Source organism: Polypterus senegalus, chromosome 3 (assembly GCF_016835505.1).
Source record: "Polypterus senegalus isolate Bchr_013 chromosome 3, ASM1683550v1, whole genome shotgun sequence".
Lineage (NCBI taxonomy): Eukaryota > Metazoa > Chordata > Cladistia > Polypteriformes > Polypteridae > Polypterus > Polypterus senegalus.
This window is the reverse complement of record NC_053156.1, coordinates 231,906,854-231,932,553: the sequence shown is the minus strand read 5'-3', so window position 1 is coordinate 231,932,553 and position 25,700 is coordinate 231,906,854. Positions and strand designations below refer to the sequence as shown.

General features: G+C 40.0%; 2 protein-coding genes across 8 annotated transcripts in view; both read left to right on the top strand.

The window, feature by feature from the left end:
- The window catches only part of lad1 (ladinin), an 89,260-nt gene extending 85,514 nt beyond the window's left edge, over window positions 1-3,746 (top strand). For all 4 annotated transcript variants that reach the window (XM_039748726.1, XM_039748728.1, XM_039748727.1 and 1 more), the window contains 2 exons: window positions 2,203-2,288; window positions 2,717-3,746. In XM_039748726.1, coding sequence (XP_039604660.1) covers window positions 2,203-2,277 — 75 coding nt within the window. In that variant the 3' untranslated portion in view covers window positions 2,278-2,288; window positions 2,717-3,746. The remainder of the gene's footprint in view (window positions 1-2,202; window positions 2,289-2,716) is intronic.
- A 1,371-nt stretch (window positions 3,747-5,117) lies between these two features.
- The window catches only part of tnnt2a (troponin T type 2a (cardiac)), a 62,332-nt gene continuing 41,749 nt past the window's right edge, over window positions 5,118-25,700 (top strand). For all 4 annotated transcript variants that reach the window (XM_039748724.1, XM_039748723.1, XM_039748722.1 and 1 more), the window contains exons 1-3: window positions 5,118-5,177; window positions 14,416-14,464; window positions 25,592-25,602. In XM_039748724.1, coding sequence (XP_039604658.1) covers window positions 14,430-14,464; window positions 25,592-25,602 — 46 coding nt within the window. In that variant the 5' untranslated portion in view covers window positions 5,118-5,177; window positions 14,416-14,429. The remainder of the gene's footprint in view (window positions 5,178-14,415; window positions 14,465-25,591; window positions 25,603-25,700) is intronic.

The following is a 25,700-nucleotide window of genomic DNA, read 5'->3' as shown; positions in this document are numbered from 1 at the left end:
TAAGTGTTTTTCTGACTTTTTACCACTAGACCAGAACGCTCCTAAACCGCTTGTAAAGTTTTGTGCCATTATTTTCAATGACACTATTCACTGCTAAGCATTTTTGCAGCAAGCAGTTTAATAATCTCCCATATGCAACAGTTTTTAAGTGTTTTCCATTGAAATCAGTGGTAGCGCTCATAAAATGCTGGTTAAAAAAACAAAAAAAAAAGCATTTTTGAAGCATTTTTACAGGAAGTCACTTACTTTTCCTGGATGAGCAATGAGTGAAGCAGCTCATCGAAACTAGAATATAAAAAAGCTGGTGTTGTAGTTTACACATGTGCTTTGGTCATCTAGTGACGGCCATTAAGGAGGGGGTCAAGTACACATGGATTTTGCAATCAGGTGACAAGATCTGAACAAAAGGTATACATTTAGTTTTAAATCAAGTTGAAATTTAGTAAGATTAGTAGAGATGTTTTAACATACAGGCGGAGTGATAGCATAGGTTCTGCTTATACATTTCTGGGCTGATCAATATTAGTGAATGTGCATAGCTGTGGATGACTACTTGTTCTAATACTGAACAATAATTCACACTCCTTAAAAATAAATAGATAGTTATTTATAGGCTTTTATCATTGGATTGCATGTAGCACACCCTTTTTTGATTGGCTGTACAGTTGTGCTTGGTAAAGGACAGACTTACCATCCACCATGTTTGCTTCTTGCCATACTCCCAGTGCTGTTCAGTCCTTCTCACTGGATTGTTTCAATTGCTTCAACTCTTCCTTAGTTGCTGTCACATGCCAGTCACATTACATGTGTGCACCAGCAGCAACATTTTTTTTGAGAAATTACACTTTTTTTTGTTGGGAAGCATTGTAGTTGACTCCCAAACATACATGTGTCACTCTAAATATATATATACTAGGGGTTCCACACCAGCTCGCTTTGCTCTACAACCCCCCCACCCCGCCTCCACTCGCACTAGCCACTTAGCATCTCTGCTGCTTGTGTTGTGAAGAGGGGGGCTGAACGCACCCCAAGGAGACATGGCACACTTCTCCAAAACCCCCTCTTAAATGGTGAAGCAATGGGAAACAAATGCAGTTTTTGTTTTACCTCCTCTTTGCTCGATCAGCTGCTGGCTTGCTGCTGCTGCTGCCGTGCCACATGATCAGCATCCTGCGCGGCACTTCAGACATTTAAAAGAGTGTAAAGGAGCTGTCCCACTCTTTGTCTTTAATTTCCGGCCCCGGGCGTGGTTAAATCTCTTGGCATATACTGTATATGTAGGCTTTAAAATAAACCAGATTTAAAGCGTTACAAAATATGTGACATAAAAAGTCACATAAAATCATTGCACTTTTAGGCTTAGGATTTTATATATATATTTTTTTATATATATATTTTTTATAGGATTGACATATATATATATATATATATATATATATATATATATATATATATATATATATATATATATATATAGTATTTATCTACTCTTTATATATAAAATCTTATATATATATATATGTATATATACTGTATATATATATATATTTCACAACATACATAGAACACAATCTTCTCATCTCAAACCCACCTCTTGATCCAGGTCACAGGAGGCCGCAGCCTATCTTGGCTACACTATGTACAATGCAGGAATCCACCCAGAATAAGAATCTAGTCGTTCAATGTAAATCAGTTTGAAGTCTCCTATCAAATAATCTTTGAGATGTGGTAGACAAATCATAGTATTCAGAGAAAAACCAGGAACATGAACAGATTGTTACAACTCTACAAAGACAGCAGCCAGAAAGAGGATTTATACCCAGGACAATGGATCCTCCTGCTTTCATAACACATTATTGAAATTACCAAGAATTTTTAAAGTTCAGATTTATTTCTCAGACAAAGATATTTTTTCATGCTTTTTGTACTTTTAATGACACAAATGATATGAAACATTCCCAAATCTTCAGAACATTCTAAACTCTAGAAAAGCTCTGATGTGGTTTAAATAAGCGCTGAAGTGTAAATCGGGGTGCCGGCTTTCATTCAGTGCAGAAGATTATATTGTATGGTGGCTATGTTCTCCTTCTTGTTGGTCTTGCCTTATAACTCCAGCACTTGTCTTGTTGATGGTTCCCTTGAACTTCCTCTTAATGAATTTGATGAGCACAAGTTGGGCTTACTGTTCTTTTCTTGCTGCAGGACTACAGCAAGGGTGATGTCTCTAGGAAACGCAACATCTGGGAGGACAAAGGGGAGAGTCAAAATAAGCAGTGACACCTGCTTTGGTGAGTGGTGCAGTCAGTGATCCCTTCAGCATTTTTGTGCAACCAGCCCGCAATTTGTACAGGGGTGGATTGGGATTAGAAATACAATTAGAGCTGCCATGTTTCTCCTCCTTTAGGCCAATGCAGTAAGTCAGGGGGTTTAATGGAGGATCATTCAGGGTGCACTCAGTTACACTTTCAGGGTCACTGTGGTGTTTCCTATTTTTTTAATATGAGCTGACTGGTTTAGTGGTCAAGGCCTAAAATTACTGGTTTAACATACTTCCCTCTGGGATAATAAAGTCTGCCTAAACCTAAACATGCATAATTTCACTGGTGTGCACATGCATCAGTAAGGGCAAGCAATCAAAATTAAAGACACTTCATAAAAGAGAGTGTTATGGTGAGGTCCAGCTCTTCCTTAACTCTAATGTTGGGTTGTTTTTCAGATCACGCAAGATGGTGTGCAGAAGACTCACGCTCATAAGTGCACTGTGGTACCAGAGGGCAGAAAGCTGTTCCACCTTGCATGTCTTTGGCACTTTAACTTACACAATTAGTAGTCATTTAATAGTTATTTCTGAGCGTCTGGCACAAGGTGCTTTATTACAGCTGACCACAAAGTGGCCCCTCACCAGCTTATTCCTAAAATATGATTAACCATTCTCATCACCTCCAATGTCTTATTTCCTTATGGAGTGCTGAAAGAAAAGCCTCTCAGAGTTTCAGGAACCCTTCAGATGCAAAATGGGCACAGCGAATGAATGGCATTGACTCAAAGGAACAGAAAGAAAAATGGAGAGCACAGCACTGAGTAAAACTAGCATCAGCAGACCATGGTTCACTCATTGAACTGTAGAAAGGGTCGACTCATTCTTGCACCCTCAAACATCTCATATTTGGGCCTAAGATTCCTACTGGTTCACCATTATACATTGTTACAAGATGGTCTCAGGTCTGAGTTAAGGGGTTATTATACACAGCAGAATCAGGTGTTACCTCCTGTTGGTCTTGATTATTTCTGGACTATGGACCAGGTCTCAAGGAATCCCTGTTGTGTGTAATAACCTAGTTGTTTTGTAAAATTTGAGGCCACTTCATTGCACTCTGCAGACGTTCTGTAACTCATGGTGCTCCTAGTGATATACTAAAACTGTATGTTTAGGGGGGGCAAACCAGGTGACCAGTAAAGCCTCAAAGAAATTCACTTCTGTGACGCCATCTTTGTACCCGAGTGGTTTGCAGGCTATAAGGCAAAGCTGAGGTTGTGTCCCTAGCCTGAGACCTCCAAAGGACCATTACTGCTTGAAGGTGGTATTGCTCTTCTCTCTTTCTAGGTCTGTGATTAGGAAGCTTTGGTGTGCCTGAATGTTCTGAACCATGCAATCACTCCCAAGGAAACCTTGCCTTAAAAGAGATGCTATTGTAATGTACAAGCTTACTGTGACATTTTTTAAAGAATAAAATTATTCAAATGCATGATTGTCTTTGTAGTGTTTTTGCTTTTTAGGACTATCAGTCAAAAGCACCTGGGGGGCTCTGTATTCTTAAACTCAACATAATAGTGGGCTTAGAATTAGTTTGGGGGTTTGAACACCTTTTATATAACAGAAATCTACAGCAGCGTTTCTTAACCTTTAAGTATTTGCGACCCGAGTTTTCATAACAGTTTTAATTAGATGCCCCTTACTAACATTTTTTAACTCTATATATGAAATGTAGATGCATATTTTATTATACCTACTTAACTTTTATCGACATTTATTTAACTCTATATATTTATTGTTCTAGTATCAGAATGTAGTTTAAGTTAATTTGTTTTGGTTTCAACAGATGTTTTTTTTCATATTTTTGATTTTTGCTTTCTTTTTTTCACATCTTTGTGCCCCAAATTAGCCCTTTTCTGTTACTTGTGATAGATTATCACACTGATGCCCTCCAGGGGATCACATCATTAGGTGACTGACAGGTGGAGAACCACTGATCTACAGTTAGAAGTCAAGAAGACAGAAAATCCAAAATGAAGTCACTTAATATAATTATGTGGCATACGATCTTTCCAGGGTTGAAATTCTGCAGAGTGGATTGGACACCATTTTACAAAAAGAACATCAGTCAGCTCAGGATGTTGTTGATGAAGGAGAAAAAGACTTCTCTAGTGCCTTCAACACCATCCAACCTCTGCTCCTTAGGGACAAGCTGACAGAGATGGGAGTAGATTTATACCTGGTGGCATGGATCATGGACTATCTTACAGACAGACCTCAGTATGTGCGTCTCAGGAACTGCAGGTCTGACATTGTGGTCAGCAACACAGGAGCGCCGCAGGGGATTGTACTTTCTCCGGTCCTGTTTAGCCTATATAAATCATACTTCCAATACAACTCGGAGTCCTGCCACGTGAAAAGGTTTGCAGACAACACTGCTATTGTGGGCTGCATCAAGAGTGGGCAGGAGGAGGAGTATAGGAAACTAATCAAGGACTTTGTTAAATGGTGCGACTCAAACCACCTACAACTGAATACCAGCAAAACCAAGGAGCTGGTGGTGGATTTTAGGAGGCCGAGGACCCTCATGGACATTCATGTGTCTCAAGTTCCTTCAGTAGTGATTTAGGGCAGCGAGGTGGCAAAGCACAGAAAGAACAAGTGAGGAAGGCTGAAAGGGGTGACTGCTGCTGTCTCCATGACCTGTCATGTGTCACTGGCACTGTTCACTTAACACTGCTCCTTGGCGGCCTCATCAAGTCCCCTGATTTGGTTATCACTTTACCTATAAATAGACCATATTGAGTGCTTAGCTACATTTGTCACGTGGCACATGGAATATTTAAAGTCACTGGGAGAACAAAAATTTAAGTTGCTGCCACTGGCTTTCTGGGAACACTGCTGCATTCTCTGCTTGGAAAAGGTAAGTAATGTCTCAGAGAAGAAAGATCATACCGGCACTAAGCCTGAAGAAACAGAATGGCAAACTAGCAAACCTTTGTCTGTTTGTAAACTACACTTAGAGACTGACAAGCCAGCTTCATTCAGTTGGTATGACAAGTAAGCAAAAGATGTGAACCGACAAAGTGTCTCCAGATCCAGATCATAAGCGGGTTGGTGTGAAGGAGGACAGGCTCAGTGTCTTTAGTACCATGCCAGTGATGACCTAGCAGTTTTTTGGTAGGTTGGTGTTCATTCTTTAAGTCTGTTATTTGAAGACAAACAGGTTGAGTAAAATTCCTGTGCTGAGCCGTCTTGATAGATGATGACAATACAATGCTGAGGTACTTACAGGTTCCTTATCAGTCTGTGGTGAGTAAGTAGATATTCATTATGGTTAATTGTAACCAAAAGAATTGTCAGGCAGGTAACCTGAATGTTACTGTGCTGAGCTGGTGTATCAAGTTAGGTGAATAAAGATTCATGAGCTATGCTTGGCCTAATAGCCTGTTCTTCTTGACATTATTCTAACGATTCAAAATTGCCATTGTGCCTGCAGACTCTGTAGTGAGTTATTACCCCATTTTTATATTTGTTTTGGATCAACTCATTGTTGGCTCGGCTACAAGACATTGGCACAGTTTGTTAGTTCTGCTGCCTCATTGATCCAATGACAAAATCTGCACTTGCGTGTGGCACCAGCACATTCTCACTATGCTGGCCACATCCTCAGATAAAGACTGGTTAGTAAGTTAACTGGTGATTTGTGTGTGAGCTGGCGGCGATGTGATGGAGCTGAATCCTGTCTGCTTTTATTTGAGATTTTTTTAATTAAAGATGGCTAGTTAGTGACGAGCACACATATAGCTTAAACAGTTGAAGAGCTGTTGTCTTTGTAACTCATAGTGAATTGCCTTCAGGTTAATAAAAAAGTGATAGAAAAAAAAACTTTTTATGCTAGAAAGTGAACTAAAATTAATCAAGATTAAGATACTTCTGTGCACTAAATATCATGGAAGGTATGCAATAAGTGACAATAAGTGATAATTGTGAATTTCACAGAGATGTAAAATGCACATTATTTTTAACTAGCTGAAATACCCAGCGTTGCCAGAGAGGAAAATAAAGTGTTTTTTTTTTTAATTGTTTGAGAAAAACATAATTAAAAAAACACAACTTTAAAAATAAATTAACAAACAATAAAGACTCACTTATGTCATTGTCTGGCGGCCTTGTATGTATGTTATCCAGTTGACACTCAGAACTGGCCAAGTCTATTTAATTTGAAAAGCAACAGGGGGGCGGTGGTGCTCAAACATAAAGAACTTTAAAAATAAAAATAAATTAAAAAAACGATAAAGTCTCACTAATGTGCTTGTTTTGCGGTCTTGTATGTATGTTATCATCCATGTGACGCTCGGAACCGGCCAACTCTATTTAATTTGAAAAGCAAGAGGGGCACGGGGGTGCTTAAACATAAAGAATGGTGGCAGTTGCCTGCTATATACTAACTGTGTATACCTGTGCTGTTAAAAGCACAGGATCCTAGAAAGTATGGAAATCGTCAGAACTTCTCTGGGCATCTCTCTGCTATGAGGATTCGTGTTGATGACATGCTTGCATTGTTTGTGCTTTAGCAGCTAAGCGACTGTCTTTCTTCTGAGGTTTCCTTTTGCTGGTGTCCCGGCCTCGCATGCGTATCCTTGGAGCTGGATCCCTCACCCCGACTCTACGTCTCACTTCCGGGCTGGACAGAGACACACACTTCCACGCGTAGACATTTATAATATAAGATATATATATGGCTGTTCGAGTCACAGAGACAGTATGAGTCCCAAAAATAGTTGGGATGCCAACTGGGCCAACTCTATTTTATTTCAGAAGCAACAGGGGTGCAGTGGTGCTCATACATAAGGAATGCTGGCAGTCACCACCAGTTCGCCCTCTGGTGGTCGATCTGAGTGCCAACTGGATGATAACATGCATACAAGACCACAAGATCACCCCCCACCCTACCCAGAAGGGGGTGGGTTAGGGTTGATTTCACCGTACAGTATTTTTAGTTGACCAATGAGGAACATGTGTAGCAAGTTTCATGAAAGTCGGTCCAGCCGTTCGGAAGTGATGCTAGAACATATATACATACACACATTGACTTTTATATATATATAGATTTCTGAGACAGCACCTAGAGCACTCGAGTGACATTTCTCATGAAATGATGAGTTCAGTAACCATGAAGTGTGTCATCAAAATTAGGATTATGGGAAAAGGAGTCTTCATGGAGTATGAGAAAAACAGTTCCAAGGGTGTAATTAAGAAGGCAATATAGTAACAAGAATAGCGTAACACAAAAAGAGTCTTTGTTAGGCACTTATAACATAACAACAACTGACTAACAGATGCACTATAGGTAGCCACACTTAAACTGTTGTCACTGGTGCTTTGCAAAACATACTATGGACCAAACAAAGTGTCCTACAAAGCTGTAGGTGACTGAGATATGTGCTCTAGTTAGCCCCTATTCTAAAGTTTCATCACTGATACAGTCAGTCATTTTCTAACCCACTTAGTCCTGAACAGGGTCATGGTGGTCTGCTGGAGCCTATCCGAGCTAGGAAAGGCCACAAGGCAGTAACAAACCCCAGATGGGGTGCCAGTCCATCATTAGGCATACACACACGGGACAATTTTAAGAAATGACAATCTACCAAACCTGCATGTCTTTGGACTATGGGAAGAAACACACATAGACATGGGGAGAACATGCAAACTCCATACAGGGAAGACCTGGGACATGAACCCCGGTCTCCTTACTGTGAGGCAGCAGCACTACCACTGTGCCACCCATCACTGATGCATTGTATTTTAATTATGACAGAACAAATGCTTTGTCTGGGTCACTGTTTAGTTGACACATACCATCCATCCATCCATTTTCCAACCTGCTGAATCCAAACACTGGGTCGCAGGGGTCTGCTGGAGCCAATCCCAGCCAACACAGGGCACAAAGCAGGAACCAATCCTGGGCAGGGTGCCAACCCACCACAGGACACACACAAACACACCCACACACCAAGCACACACTAGGGACAATTTAGAATCGCCAATCTACCTAACCTGAATGTCTTTGGACTGTGGGAGGAAACGGGAGCGCCCGGAGGAAACCCACGCAGAGAACATGCAAACTCCACGCAGGGAGGACCTGGGAAGCGAACCCAGGTCTCCTAACTGCGAGGCAGCAGCGCTACCACTGCGCCACCCATCACTGATACATTGTATTTTAATTATGACAGAACAAATGCTTTGTCTGGGTCCCTGTTTAGTTGACACATACCATTAGCCCCTATTCTAACGTGTTGTTGCTGGTGCTTTGCAAGCCATTTTAGGACAAACTATGTCTTTGTTAAGCTCTGGTTACATAACAGCAAGTGACTAACAGATGCACTATTGGTGTCCCTGTTCTACTGTGCTGCTATTGGTGGTTTTATTAACACCAAATAAAGTGTTTGTTAAGGTCTTGTAATTGACTCACTGATGCCCCGAGGCAGCCCCTATTCTGGTGGTACAAATGCTTTTTCTTCAATCCCAAATTTCAATAGTAATGTAAATTACTTGAATGTATGAACTGAGATATACCAATTTTATAAATGTCTGAAGAAATTCATTTATTTTAGTTGGAGGTTTATTGATGAAAACACATATGACATTGCAAATGGGGCAGGTAGTGTAGTGCAGTGGTTAAGGTTTTGAACTTCAAGCCCTGAGATGGTGGGTTCAGATCCCTCTACTGTGTGTCACTTCACCTGCCTGGGCTCCAAATAGATAAAATCAATAAGAAATGTAGCCAACTGTACCTCCAGCGTTGTAAGTCACCTGGGATAAAGGCGTCAGCCAAATGAGTGAAGAAGGACTTCATAAGAGATTTGATCCTAATCCTCTGCTAGGTCCAGGTAGGCTGACTGAATTTAGAACATTCTAGATGAGAGCAGGCTGTTCAGCCCAAAAAAGCTTGCTAGTCTTGTCCACATAATTCTCTAAGAATAATATCAAGTCTAATTTAAAAGGTCCTACTGTCTGCCACACTGCTTGGTAGCTTATTCCATATATCTGTGCTTCTTTGTGGAAAGAAAAACTTCCCAAAGTGTGTGCTAATATTGTGCCAGATGTTACTATTATCATGTCTCTGAAATAACGCTTTCTTTACAAGGATTTTTTTAATATAATGATTTTAAATAAGTCAGAACTAAAGATTACGCTTGACTTCTTTTGCCTTTAAATTGTGGTCACTTGTTTTCTTCACACAAACATAAAAGATTTTGGTGATCGTCCATCATCTAACTACATGTTTTTGAGACCTTACATGCTTCAGATAATGAAGCTGTGACGGTTGCTGAGTTGCTTTAATTACGTCTTATGCCTGCAGGCAGTTTTAGTTTGTAAGGCACATTGGTTTGTGAAGAACTGGACAGCTTTAGCACTGATTGCTCACAGTTCAGGGGTGCAGATTCAAGTTTGGGCAGAGTCTGCCTGATCACTCCCCATGTTTATGTGTCCAGTGTCATTATGAATGCACAAATGTTAGCTTGATAAGCAGCCCTTTGGATCTGTGGGTCAGTGTGACTTCCAGCAAGGAATCAACGTTCCCTTCAACTTATCGTCTTTTGCCAGACCTTATCAGGATACTACAGTTTAAGAAGCACAGTTCAGCTGCATTATTTGTTAGACACATTATTATTTATGTTCACCTTTAAATATATCCATCCATCCTTTACTCAACTCGTTATATCCTAACTGCAGGGTCACGGGAGTCCATCCATCCATCCAATATCCAACCCGATATATCGTAACTACAGGGTCACGGGAGTCTGCTGGAGCCAATCCCAGCCAACACAGGGCACACAAGGCAGGAAACAAACCCCGTGCAGGGCGCACACACACACCCACACACCAAGCACACACTGGGGACAATTTAGGATCTCCAATGCACCTAACCTGCATGTCTTTGGACTGTGGGAGGAAACCGGACCACCCGTAGGAAACCCACACAGACACAGGGAGAACATGCAAACTCCACGCAGGGAGGACCCAGAAAGCGAACCCGGGTTTCCTAACTGCGAGGCAGCAGCACTACCACTGTGCCACTGTGCCGCCATTTAAATATATTAAATTGGTAATATTTAGTTCATTTTGGTATTATGTTTATCTTCAGACATCGTACATTTCTGTTTATTTAAAACTTTGCACTGCTTTCAGTTTGGCTTACAGGTTTTATTCCACAGTCCAAACAAGGCCTTAAGACAAAGCAAATAGGAGCTTTAATATGGGCATGCATGAATGACCTCTTGGAATGGACTGGCACCCATCGGAGCCCAACACAATATAATTGTCGAGATAATGAAGTGGTTTGAGAATAGATAGATAGATAGATAGATAGATAGATCTAAAAGAAATTCCAGGAACTACATCCAGCCATTATATACTACAGACATTTGCAATAAAGAAAGCTGTAGGTCAGTAGAAGTGCAAGCAATAACTCAATACCCTGCTAAGAGTTAATGGTCTACACCACCCAGTCAGTAAGGGGGCTCTTCACAGAGTGTAATGGCTGCTTGAAGAATCCACCTCTCAGACAGCACTTTCTGTTGTAAAGCACTGGGATCTGTCGAATGTCATGTTATGTTGCATACAGATTTTGATTAAGATACCAAATTTAGGTTAGAGCAGCTAAATTACCTGACCCAAATCCATGTCTCAAAGATTTAAAATTAAGTGTTACATAGTTTCTCTCTTTCTTTTTGGTTTGAATGCACATAACTTACTTATATTAATATTATATTCTGAATATTGAGTTTTAAAACCTTAAAACCTTTGAGCCACCAGTCAAGATCTCAGCCAAATGCTTTGGAGTTCATGTGGGATTCTGTGCCTCTCTGGGCTTTCTCCTAATATTCTCCTAATATCTTTGATTAGACAGACTGGCAGTTGGCCATGCATGAGCATGTGTACCCTGTCACACACATTGGCACTAGATGTTCTGTACTTGTGCCCAAACTTGGTGCCTTATGTCTGATCCTCTTCACACTTGGAAAATGAATTCATTCATAAATTTAGTGGTCAACACGTGGAAAGGCACAAATTAATTAATTCATACTTTAGCTACATCATTTTCTTGAATATGTCCAGAGATGATTATTATATTAATTTTCAGCCATATAGAAATAAAAGTTCACTAAATTAAAGAGCCATAGTTTCAGTTGTATTTATGGCAAGGCAGACACTGAGACTGCTGCTGTAAATGAAGCTCATCATCCATAATGTTATAAAGGCAGATAAAATGATTCATAATTTTTATTAAATTAGTGCCAGCTAACACTGGTCATAGACGGACACCTTTCGTTTCAAATAGTTTGCTGAAGGAATAAATGAGTTTGACTAACAGCCAATTGTACAGACATCAGAGCCTAGAGCAAAGTAACCTCATGACATACTAGACCTGCTACAATGGCTGGTGGGTTGAAACATATTACAAAGTAACAAATAACTATCCATCAGGCATCCATTTAATACACTTTAGGGTCCCAAATGGCTATCCTGTAAGCAGGAATGAATGCTGGAAACAAATAATGTTAGGCTTAAAAGAATAAACAAACAAATGTCATCTTCTAACCCGCTTAATCCAAACAAGTGTCACTTCCAGTCAGCATAGGACACTGGGCAGGAAAAAAACATGGACAGGGCGCCAGTCCTTAACAGGGTGAACACACATGCACCCACCAATTTACCATCACCAATTCACCTAACCTGCATGTCTTTGGATGGTGAGAGGAAACCCACACAGACTCGGTCAGAACATACAAACTTCACACAGGGAGGGCCTGGGATGCAAACGCAGGTCTCCTTACTGCGAGGCAACACCCTACCACTGTGCCATCAGACAAACAAATAAATAAATCACAAAATCAGCACCAAAAATCAAAAGCATTCAGTTACCAACGCAGAAGCTGGTGACGGACCAAGCATTGGCATGTTATGTGGTTGTCTTGAGCTATTTTAAGTTAGACTTTAGTTTAATTTAGTTAACTCGTTCATTCATTTCTTGTGCTCTGGAAGCTGATTTTCCCTAATAATGTAGCATAATGTGTAGATATTACTTCAAGTTCTATTATGTTGTGAGTTGCTACCAACACATGCATAAGGCAGCTGTTAAATGTTAGCAAGTCCTTGAAGACAAAACTTCAGTTAAAATGAAAGATGAGGATTAAGTACTTTGACATTTTTAAAATAAATTGGATATTTAATTTTAATATCATCATACAGTAGAGCGAACAATTTAGTTTCTCACTGATAAGTCTTTATAATTCAGTTCAATGCCCATGCACTAAATTAATGCCCATGTGAATATCTGTAACTCATGCTGCTTCCAATAGCAATATATAACAAAGTCACAAGTGGCACGATGGCTCTGTTGGTTTGAATGCTTCACGCAGCGTGAGTGTGTCAGTGCCACCCATCCCCTCTGAGACTATCATCCTCCAGTAACCCCAGCACTTGTCTCTGTGGAGTTTGCATGTTCTCTCTGTATCTCCGTGTGTTTCTGCACAGTTTCCTCCCACATCCTGAAGATGTGCATGTTAGGTTTCCTCTAATTTGGCCCCATTGTGCATGCCAGTGTTCCCTGAAATAAACTGCCACTCTCTCCAGGGTTGGTTCCTATCTTACAGCCAATACTGTCAGAATGCTCTCCATCTCTTGTGGCCCAGAACTGGATTACGTGGGTTTGAGAATATTATGTTTTATTTTAAGCTCATTATGTGATTATGCAAATAGTAAATATGTTAATGGAGAAGTCATCAACAGCTGCAGCACAGCATGAAGGGAGATGTACGAATCATGAAGTGCAGTAATTGATTTGGGTAGTTAATGATATAATGGATTTACTTCATGGGACTGCACTGCCTACTTAAAACAACATGCAATGTTAACTTCCTGGGGGATTCGTAAGAGAACTTCACAAAGTGCTTACCTACTTTAAATAACATGACTGGCAAACCTTTGGAAGCCAAAGAAAACACACACGTACACACAAACACACAAACACACACACATACACATATAGAGATCTCATAAACTTCTCACAGGCAGTTCCCATGATAGAAGCTGAACGCAGGACTCCAGAGGTGCAGCGCCAAGTACTTTGCCACCTCTTTTAATTTTGGCTTTGAATCTAATGATTAATCATATAATCTTACTCTCTTAAGCAATTGTTTGCCTTTGCTTAACATGTAAATCATGTCTGTCTTCATGTCTATGTGGTTTGTGGTTTGTAAATAATTGAGAGTGCATGTGGGATCTTGCCTCCTACCCAGATTGGGGTCCTGCCTTTATGTACATCACAGCAGTAATTGATGCCAACTAATTTAACCATTTCTTATACAAACTCATCATCCAACCCACTATATCCTAACACAGGGTCATCGAGGTCTGCTGGAGCCAATCCCACCCAGCAGAGGGCACAAGGCAGAAACAAATCACTGGCAGGGTGGCAATCCACCACAGAACACACTCACCCAGCACACACTAGGGACAATTTAGGATCGCCAATGCACCTAACCTGCATGTCTTTGGACTGTGGGAGGAAACCGGAGCACCCGGAGGAGAACGTGCAAACTCCACACAGGGAGGACATGGGAGGCGAACCCAGGTCTCCTTATTGCGAGGCAGCAGTGCTACCACTATGCCACCATGCTGCCCAGGATACAAATCATTTGACTGTTATCTTTAGAAAGGAAAAAATCTAATTGAAAGCACTAACAAGCTGCACAATTAAGCAAGGTCTGTTATTGACAAGGATTGCTTTCAAATTAAGCAATCAGGTTAGAACAAAAACCTGTAGCCACTACAGCTCTCCAGGACTGACTTTGCAGACCACCCATACACCAAGCACACACCAGGGACAATTTCAGATCGCCAGTGCACCTCACCTGCATGTCTTTGGACTGTGGGAGGAAACCGGAGCACCCGGAGGAGAACGTGCAAACTCCATGCAGGGAGGACCTGGGAAGCAATCCCAGTTCTCCTTACTGCAAGGCATGATCACAAGTCTTGAACTTGAATTTCTAATTTCAAAAACTCAATATATATACAATAATAAAACCAGAAATCTCATATTTGGCAGTAGCACTTCATGGAAATCACAAATCTATTCTGTTCCCTTCCAGGAAACCCTTTAAAGATGTCTGACACAGAGGAATTTGTGGAAGAGTACGAGTAAGTAACACCTTTGTATTTTTCAAAGAGAAGCCTTTGGTCCAATTAAAGTCCCAAAAGGAAATCACTATTCGTCAACTTAAAGCTGGCAGTTCTGAAATTGCGTGCAGGTTCTTCTGCCAGCCTTATCTGTGACGTACGCCAGGACACCATCCACTGTCAAAGGCTCCCCTTTTGTGGCTACAAACTTTAGTGTGCTCAAAATATCTTGCCTTATACGTCCACACTTATCTATGCAAGCCACTTTGCGTGTTCCTGCCACCGATACCGCTATCTCGGCAGGGTTTGGTCCCCTCAAGTACTCTCTTATTTTGTACCCTTCATGTAGATTAGTTAATAACATATAAGTGTTGTGGTGGGGGTCTTTAGCTGCTCATTTTAGGCACTGATGCTTAATGTGAACCTGAGTAAGTCACTTTACCTCCTTGTGTCCTGGATTTACGGGGCCGGGTGGCCATTAGGTGAACCTAAGCACCTCTCTTCAACCTCTTGCATCTTTCTGAGCAAGCATGAGCTGCTTACTGCATCGATCGAGTTCAATCTACTGGTGCTGAAGATGAGAAATGGTGGGTCATGAGAAATGCCTAGTCACCCTGGGCAGGTCTCTGCCCTCACCACTTGGAAGGTGGCTGTGGAAATTCCACTTGATTTGCCCAGTTATTTTACGTAATGTGGCATAGTGGTTAAGGATTGGACTAGGAATCCCTGGTATGCATTTTTAAATTTGATGCGAATAGGGATGGACTGGCCATTGGTCAAGTGGGACAATTCCCAGTGGGCCACTCTTTTTCTCTTTCTGTGAGCTGTGTTGTCAACCATTACATACTGCACCCACCATCTAATCATATAATCCAAACCCCTGTGCTCACTCCACCAATTTAATCTAACTGCAAGACATACACAAGAAGAGACATGGAGAAAATCCACATTAATAAAAGAATAAGTGTCTGTGTGTTTGTCTGTGTGTCCATCCAGTTGTTATGTCACGGTCATTCCAAAGGATGGCGCAACACAAACATTACCGCTGCTTTTACGATTCATTACCAGATGGCATATAATGTGCGTATTGCATTGTGAACTGCAAACTTTAACACTGAGGTCTATGCTGATTATTTAGATTTCAACCCATCTTAGAAGGACAGCACAGTTAGCCCACCTTATTAAAAAGATAAGTGTTTATGTGTCAGTGTATCTGTGTCTGTCCAGTTGCTGTGTTTCTGTCATTCCAACAGATGGCCCATCACAAAAATGAACACTGCTTTTACAAATGCCATACCAAATGGCACATAACAGAGGCATAAGCTTTGGGGTTGTACATAATACATATGTTTGTGTTCTACAGTAGATTATTACTATAAATGTTTGCACTGTGCTGTCTGTTGGAATGACAACTGCAATGCAATTCTTTTTCACATGAATTGCAAAATACATTCCAGTAGACGGTGGACTGTACTGTAAATGTTAATGCTGAATTATGTTTTGATTACTTAGATTTCAAACCTGCCTTAGCTTGGTAGCACAGTTGTTTCCTTCAATAAGACTAAGGGTAATTAAAATTACTCTAATAAGGGGCAGCAACATGTAAGAAATACAATGGTTTATACCAGGGGTAGTCAGTTATGATTTAAGTAGGTCCAGATAGAGAAAATTTCCTCATGTACAGGTCTGCAGCATCATCATGTTTAAGTTGCATTATAATTTTTACATTACAATTAATTTATATACACTCACCTCAAGGATTATTAGGAACACCTGTTCAATTTCTCATTAATGCAATTATCTAATCAACCAATCACATGGCAGTTGCTTCAATGCATTTAGGGGTGTGGTCCTGGTCAAGACAATCTCCTGAACTCCAAACTGAATTTTAGAATGGGAAAGAAAGGTGATTTAAGCAATTTTGAGCGTGGCATGGTTGTTGGTGCCAGACGGGCCGGTCTGAGTATTTCACAATCTGCTCAGTTACTGGGATTTTCACGCACACCCATTTCTAGGGTTTACAAAGAATGGTGTAAAAAGGGAAAAACATCCAGTATGCGGCAGTCCTGTGGGCGAAAATGCCTTGTTGATGCTAGAGGTCAGAGGAGAATGGGCCGACTGATTCAAGCTGATAGAAGAGCAACTTTGACTGAAATAACCACTTGTTACAACCGAGGTATGCAGCAAAGCATTTGTGAAGCCACAACACGTACAACCTTGAGGAGGATGGGCTACAACAGCAGAAGACCCCACCAGGTACCACTCATCTCCACTACAAATAGGAAAAAGAGGCTACAATTTGCACAAGCTCACCAAAATTGGACAGATGAAGACTGGAAAAATGTTGCCTGGTCTGATGAGTCTCGATTTCTGTTGAGACATTCAAATGGTAGAGTCAGAATTTGGTGTAAACAGAATGAGAACATGGATCCATCATGCCTTGTTACCACTGTGCAGGCTGGTGGTGGTGGTGTAATGGTGTTGGGGATGTTTTCTTGGCACACTTTAGGCCTCTTAGTGCCAATTGGGCATCGTTTAAATGCCACGGGCTACCTGAGTATTGTTTCTGACCATGTCCATCCCTTCATGACCACCATGTACCCATCCTCTGATGGCTACTTCCAGCAGGATAATGCACCATGTCACAAAGCTTGAATCATTTCAAATTGGTTTCTTGAACATGACAATGAGTTCACTGTACTAAAATGGCCCCCACAGTCACCAGATCTCAACCCAATAGAGCATCTTTGGGATGTGGTGGAACAGGAGCTTCGTGCCCTGGATGTGCATCCCACAAATCTCCATCAACTGCAAGATGCTATCCTATCAATATGGGCCAACATTTCTAAAGAATGCTTTCAGCACCTTGTTGAATCCATGCCACGTAGAATTAAGGCAGTTTTGAAGGCGAAAGGGGGTCAAACACCGTATTAGTATGGTGTTCCTAATAATCCTTTAGGTGAGTGTATTTTGAAGTAGCATTGCCATTGTATCAACTGTGTGAAGTCAATGACTCAAATCAAACGAAGAAAGTTCAATGCCATTTCAACAATATTTGTTGGGGGCTACATACAATAAAATATAAAAAAATAAATAACAGTAAAAGTAAGTAAAAGCAAAGTAACTGACATTCAACTGAGAATTATAAATAAGTACTTTCATAATAATAATAATAATAATAATAATAATAATAATGTTTTAACGTTTTAACAACAAAAAAAAGACTAATAAAGACATATAAAAATAAAATATATGAGTTTTTAATACAACTGAACAGGCATAACCAGTTTCACAGTAAATCTGAACATCTTTACATAACTGAACGTATCTTCTCCTCCTTCTTTCCCTCATATCCCACTGCCTACTTTCTCTTGTTCAGTGAGAGAAATGAGCTCTTGCTTCGTCTGCCAGGATTTCAAATCTGGACTGGAATGGTGTCAGTGCCATCCTCATGCATGTGTGAAGATTGTCATCACTGAATGTTTTTTGTGACGTCCCAAAATCCACGCATCTCTGAGGGAAGATTCATTAGCGAGTTGTTGGCCAGTAAATGAATTTGTTAAAATCCTTGTTGACCGATCGTTAGTTGGTTTTAAGATGGCTTGTTTTCTGAAGCCTAACTGGCGAATTTAGTTGGTAACTTTTCCTAAATGTAATTTTGTGCTTAGTTTCGTAGTGGTGTTTCACATTCCTGCTTTTAACCACTGTCACAGTCTCAGAGCAGATGAGACACGGTTGTTTCAAGCTTCCTACGGGAAGTATGAACATAAACGCCTCGGTCCATTCCGGATTAAAGGCCAGGTTTTCAGTGGGAAGCTTCCGCCGTTTACCAAAAGCCATGGCACGTTGACAATTTCGTCGTTTTTCTCCCTCTTGTCTTCTCACTCCTGTATATTTTTCTCTCCACGCCACTGCCGCTGCCACACGAGTGCCAGCTGTTTTCACTCAGAATGCAGGTTTTTTGCTCTCTTTTCAGTGAACGCCCGCCCTACTCTGCCTGTGATTGGCTGACATTCTTGCCTTCACTCTGATCAATACTGTATCAGTCTTCATGCTTAAACCCAACCATCCCGAACCCACGAAGGCAACAAGTATTGGCCAATCAGAGACATGCAGGAGGTCCCTTTCACTGAGTAGTGGTGTCAGAAAAGAGTCGCCGGTAAAAATAATCACCAAAACTAAATAAAACTAAATGATGTCTGGGTCCGGACAGAACAGAGTCTGGGTCCAGACCCAGACCGCGGTCCGCCTGTTAGTGACCTGTGGTTTATACGGGCAATCGAAACAGACAAGTTTCAATTTCCATAGTTTCACAAAACTGAAAATAAAGTTTGTTTTGTAGTCAATTTCACAATTCTAAAACAGAAAACCCATTGAATTTTTTTTGTGTTTTTTAAGTTTTTGATTTTGGCTGTAAAACAAGGAATACTGCTTCCTAAAGCCTTGTTCATACTTTAGTATTTCTTTTGAGCTGAACCGAGGAGTGTGGTATGGTTTTTTAATATATCACATACTTTTTATTTTCCACATAAAGACATTAAAATACACCATCGTGCACATGACTGTGTCTTCTCCAAACAAAAATTTAGTATACGGAACATTGTCACTGCCAGCCTTTCACTTGAATACCTAGCAACCCTAGTTGAGGATATGCACAGGTCTTCATTTAAATACAAAATGACAGGCAAAAATTGTGCAATAAATGACAAGTCTGAAATTCTCCTTGTGGAGAAAATTTGAAAACGGTAACATCAGCATTGATGACTCCCTCTTTACACCCTCAAGTCAAGAGCGTTGCTGTAGTTTTTGACAATCCTGTGCCCCTCCATGTTCTATTCTGCATCTGAGACACTAATTCATGCATTCGTCATGTCAAGGTTATTGTAATACTCTGTTGTCATACAGTATATCCTGATTAAACGTGTGAACAAGATGCTGTTAGATCACACTAAGGCTCTTAGTCACAAAACCCCTGCTTGATAGAAACTTCACTTGCTCCCACTCAAGTACAGTATTGACTTTAACACTCATGTCCCCTCATACACAGCACTAGAGGACCAGGCTCCCACTTATTTAAGAGATCTTCATAATGATAATGCACCAGTCTGCTCACTTTGTTCTTCTGCTTCTGGCCTTCTTCTTGTTCCATCAGTCTGCTTGTCTTCCATGGGAGGTCAGGCTCATCAGCTGTGGAACTCCCTGCCTCATGATTTTCAGTGGCTGAATTTAAAAAAGAATCTTAAAACTCGCCTTTTTAGAATTGCCTTCTCAGTGCTATAAATGATATTATCGTTAACTGTTCTGATTATTTGTTGTTTAATTATATTTTTAATAGGTGTTTAATTTTGTTAATTTATTAAATGTTCCATTTTATGGTGTTATCGTTCAATATGTCCTTGAGTGACTAAGCTCAATTAAATAACATGCATTAATATTACAGGTATATATTATATATTATTATTACTATTAATTGACAAAGTAACTGTATGTGAAATCCAGCTTAGTTATATTATAAAAATAGGCACTCAGCAGTTCAAGAGTGGCACAAAAAATAGAAAAACAAATCCTTGTGTTAGGCCATGTGAAAGCGTGTTAGGCCATGTGGAAGCCTTCAAAGATGCTCTCTCCCTCTCCCTCCTTCTTTTTTAACATCTTTTTAATTTCATTAATATTAATATTAAGATTTGATCATTGGCTAGTTACTATACATAGAATGAATGAATGAATTTTTAAAATTAAACTGAAGAGATGCTGCTGTTAATGCAGACCCGAGCGCTGGCTGGCCTAAACAGCTTTTGGACAAAAGCAGCAAACCTGAGAAAGATGGTGAGAGTAAAAAGTCTGGGGGCTGCCTGCATCTATAACATCTGAGGACCAGTGGCGTAGGTTGAGTTCGTGCCGCTCGGGGTGGGGCAGTGCTTCAATTTGCAGAACTCCAACATATCTGAATATGTTAACCTATTTAAATAGAAAATTAAAATGACGTATAGAGAAAATTTAAGATCAATTTTGCATAGGTTTGGTCATATATAGAGAAACAGCAATACTTTTTCACATATAATTATTTATAAGCATCAGCTAGACAAGAATATAGTATAGACGCACTGATAAGCCGCGTTATAATTAATAGTTTACTATAATTACACTGTGAAAACCAGAACTAGTGTAGTATACAAGTGATAGGTGGGGATGTTTTCTCCGCAGAGCCAGAATGGATTTGGATTGATAACGAAATGAAATTATAAATTGTAAATTAGTTGTTTATCTTCCTAGAAATTATTATCGGTGTAAAGTTTATTTTTGATATTGCCTCATAAATTTCAACTACTGTGTCTGGTGCTGTCACAGAGGGACAGTTTGAAAATAATTTTTGAAGCTTTTCTGGATAAAAATCAGAGAATTTTATTTCTTTCTTTCATGAGTGATATTTTTCTAAACCCTGCTGCTTACACATGAATTGTACTGAGCCTTTTGGCCAATAATGCCGGCCCAAAAAATGTGCTGCCCGGGACGAATTGCCCCCAACCTCCCCCATTACTACCCCCCAGCAACCCCCGTCCCTAGCTATGCCACTGCTGAGGACATTTAACACTCTGAGAAATATCATACAATACAATACAATACAATTTTTTTTTTGTATAGCCCAAAATCACACAAGAAGTGCCACAATGGGCTTTAACAGACCCTGCCTCTTGACAGCCCCCCAGCCTTGACTCTCTAAGAAGACAAGGAAAAATTCCCCAAAAAAACCCAGTATTAAAAAATAGAAGAAACCTCGGGATAGGTAGTTCAAAGAGAGACCCCTTTCCAGGTAGGTTGGGCGTGCAGTGGGTGTCAAAAAGAAGAGGGTGAATCCAATACAATACAATACACAGAACAGAACAAATCTTCATAAATTGGGAAATGTAGAGTGGGATCATTTAAAAGTTTCCATATCCACCTGGTAGCACTGAGATCACTGCTACCCAAAGAGTTCTGTTAAACTTTATCTGAGGAGTTGCTCATGGGCAAAAGGACACAGATCTGTAATGAAAATAAAAATTACATGCTTGTCCAAGAGTTGAAGAAGCAAAGATCCAGAGTGGGGATAAATGTAAGGACAAAAATATTTAGACCTGGCCTGACTCCATATAATGAGAAATGTCATGGTGAGGCATGGTGAGCTCAGGTATTGTGACATTTTGGGTACTGCAGAGAACTAACTGGCTTAAACTGCTTCTTTTAGACACTATTTTAATGGCGGACATGTTTCATCAGATTGTAAAGGTGAAGGAAGACTTGAGATTTATGAGAATGAGAAATGGTGAAAAAGGGAGCACAGTACAATGTAAACCAAATATGTGATACAGATCTTAAAATGCAGACTGAATTTGTCTGCGTTACTGACCAGGGAAAGAAGTTAGATTACCCTGGCTGACTCAGCAACAGAAATGATTCACTCTGTACCAATAGCTTAATGATGAATCATTCTGAATGCTGGTGAGTTCAAACAAGCAAACAAAACTCAATCAGCATGTTCTGTTCGTTGACACTACAAGCTGGATTTGCTCAATTTAAATGTTAATATCTTGAAATATAAGTCTGTGGTACAATCTGAGCAGGTCTGACCTCATCTTCTTGCCAGCTACAGCTCTCTTATTGACAGCAGCAGCTCTTTGTTACCAAAGCTCTTATATGTGTTTGGGGGTATTGTTTGTTATTATTATTTATTGGGGACATATAATACATTTCTTCTTATTTATTATATAACTAGCAAAATACCCGCGCTTCGCAGCGGAGAAGTAGTGTGTTAAAGAAGCAATGAAAAGAAAAGGAAACATTTTGAAAATAACGTAACCTGATTGTCAATGTAATTGTTTTGTCACTGTTGTGAGTGATGAGTGTTGTTGTCATATATATATATATATATATATATATATATATATACATACATATATCTACATATATACACACATATATACACACATATACATACATACACACACATATATACACACAAATATATATATATATATATATATACATACATACATACACACACATATATAAACATATATATACATATACATACATATCTACATATATACACACACAGCTATTTCATATCAGTGCAATACGCTGTTTGTTAAAACGGTTGACTCCCGCTCTTACGTGCAATAAAAATCAAATCATTCAGTTGTCTTTGCTCATATGTCATTTTAGAGCTGGACGCCTGGCATCTTTTTTGGCCACAAGTTCGTTTCTGTTTGGTGTGAGGTTCTGTGTTGTGGAGATTCTCAGGATGGATTGCAGGTGCTCATCAGTGAGGCGACTCCTGTGTGCTGTTTTGTTATTCTTTATCACTGAGAAGAGCTTCTCACACAGATATGTGCTACCAAACATGCACAAGGTTCGAGCCGCATGTAGACGGACTTTTTTTGTTCTTCAAAGTCACCAAAGCGCCGTGCAAACTCAGTGCGCAATAACTCTAGCTTCGCAATAACTTGCAGCATCATAAGGTAGACTTGATTAACGCGTAAGTGTTCGCAAGGCAGCTGAAGCGCTGCATTATGGGATCTGTAGTTTATTGTGTTACCAGCGCTTCATATACCCGCCATTAATAACAATAATACAGTATATAAAATGATCTCGCAGGCGGATATAATTACACGCCGGCCGGATGTGGCCCGCGCCCTTGAGTTTGACACATATGGACTAAATAGAACTTGAAAAGATATATTTTTCAAATGTGATCGCAATTCAGATAGAGTTGACGCCAAGACTACAGCCTGCATGCCTCAATGAGTCATCCTCCCTCGCTCTTACTTTTTACCGTTCATCTAATGAATACACTGAGTATGTCTTTACCAAAACAATCATTGATGGCAAATAAAGTATCCATTATTCGAGTATGTAGAGCGGGATATATATATATACATATATATATATACCCGCGTATTGCAGAGAAGTAGTGTGTTAAAAAGGTAGAAAAGAAAAGGGAACATTTTAAAAATAACTTAACATGACTGTCAATATACAGTATTTGTTTTGTGAGTGTATTTTTTTGCTGCCTTTTCAATTGTGTAATTCGGGTTTTGTTCAGCGCTCTTTGGAACTGTTGCTTTTTATCACGTGAGCCACTCGGTGTACTTGCATCGAAGGTTCCCAGCTGTGCTGGTGCCATCTCGTGCTATGTCCATAGCTTTATTTAATGTTACCTTAGTCCTGGCACTTAAAACTTTCTCTCGCAGTTTCGCTGAGTTTGTGTCAGACACCACCCTGACCATCTCATCTTCCTCTCCTTAAGCACAGTCCTTCACCCGTGAATATTTACCCGTGGCAGTTTGCTATTGGATTGCCGCTGACGGACGGCCTTATATGGGCAGGCACTAAATTACAAACGCCAGCGGCAGCCTGTCTATGAACTTAATTTAAAGTGTAGGTTTACATCGTGCTTTGTTTCCAAAGTAGCAGAACTCATAAATATGGTTGTATATGTCACTCGCTCGCTTCTTATTGTTTCGCTGCCTTCTCAATTATATAATGCATGTTTTCTTGAGCGCTTTTTTGAGGTCTTCCTGGTTTTCTATGTACTGCGTGATTACGTGGGAGGCGTGATGATGTCACACGAAACTCCGCCCCCACGGCGTTGAAGCTCATCTCCATTACAGTAAATGGAGAAAACTGCTTCCAGTTATGACCATTACGCGTAGAATTTCGATATAAAACCTGCCCAACTTTTGTAAGGAAGCTGTAAGGAATGAACCTGCCAAATTTCAGCCTTCTACCCACACGGGAAGTTGGAGAATTAGTGATGAGTGAGTGAGTGAGTGAGTGAGTGAGTGAGGGCTTTGCCTTTTATTAGTATAGATAACACATAAATACTGAATTATTATGATTGTATGCACATTTAGTAGTAAATATTATTTGATACAGTTTAATTGGGCTTAATGGAGCCACAGGGTTAGTGGTACCTCACAAACTGAGTACACTGTGTTTCATTTCCATGTCAGTCATCCTCTGTGTGGGGATGAAGAGTTCACTGTGTAGGTGCCTCCGTATCCTACGATTTCTGTGTTTGGCCAAATGGAAACTTTAAATATGCCCTCATGAGTCTGTGAGTGTTCCTTACAATGCACTGGCAACCCATCCCGGTTTAGTTCCTGTCTTATGCTAAGTGGTGCCAGGATAGCTTCTGCCTGTTTATAATTTCTACACAAGTCATCTACATGTGTAACTTTATAAATCAAAAGTAGCCACAACCCTTGAATTAAACAAATTACAGACAGACAGAAATGGATGCTGCCAAGTTACATTCTTCCATAGGGCTTCTATTTATCGATTCATTTGAAAATTAAGATTCTCGATGGCAGACATGGGGCTCATGAGATAGAAAATTACTTCTGAGAACTTCCCATTCAGAGGTATAGAAGTAGGATCTGTCCCATCCAGAGATTAAACACTTAAAAGCCATAGCACATGCGAACTAAGTGCTATTTACTAATTCATCCTTCATTTAAAAAATAATAAAATGGTGGGATTATGAAATCAATCATTTTGAGACAGACATATAGGTGGGTCACTGCAATTAAATTTCCTGAGCTCAATTGAGTGCTGAGTGCAAAACCACAACTGTTATTGAGCCATTCCATAGCATTTTGCTTCCTCTTATCTAATGTAATTTTTGGCATCTGGCATTATGGCAATCGTATACCAATATAGATAGATTTTCAATCCTTTATCCTTCCTTTCTCAGCCTTTCATCCTCTTTGTGCAGAACATATAGTCTCCTAAATACTTGTCAGTTACATCATTTATTGTGCAAGTAACCCAGCCCACATAACATTCAGAAGTCTAGAAAGCTCCAGCGTCTGTGCTCCTTCATAGAATTAATGAGACAGAACAGAGCAGACATTTTATCAATGTTAAATCAAAAAAGCCTGCGTGTTTGTGGGATTTCTTTAGTTTTTTTCTTCCCACATTCCAAAGAGGTACATACGGAATGGCCATTCTAAAAAAGCCAATTTCAAGGAATGTGTTCATAAATGGGCTCTCAACCCTACATTGGAAAAGGGGATTGGAGAATGTTGTGTTTTGGTAATGTTATAGAATATTGAAGTTTTGTTCCCTATTTCAATAACATTTAAAATCTTATTTGTTTTCTTTTAGGGAACAAGAAGGTAAGATGGAACACTTCAGCTATCTATGAAGTAGGGAATTGAAGAGAAGCCACTGTTCAGCAGGAACAAACCATCTTGGCCTCACAGTTAGCCTCCTA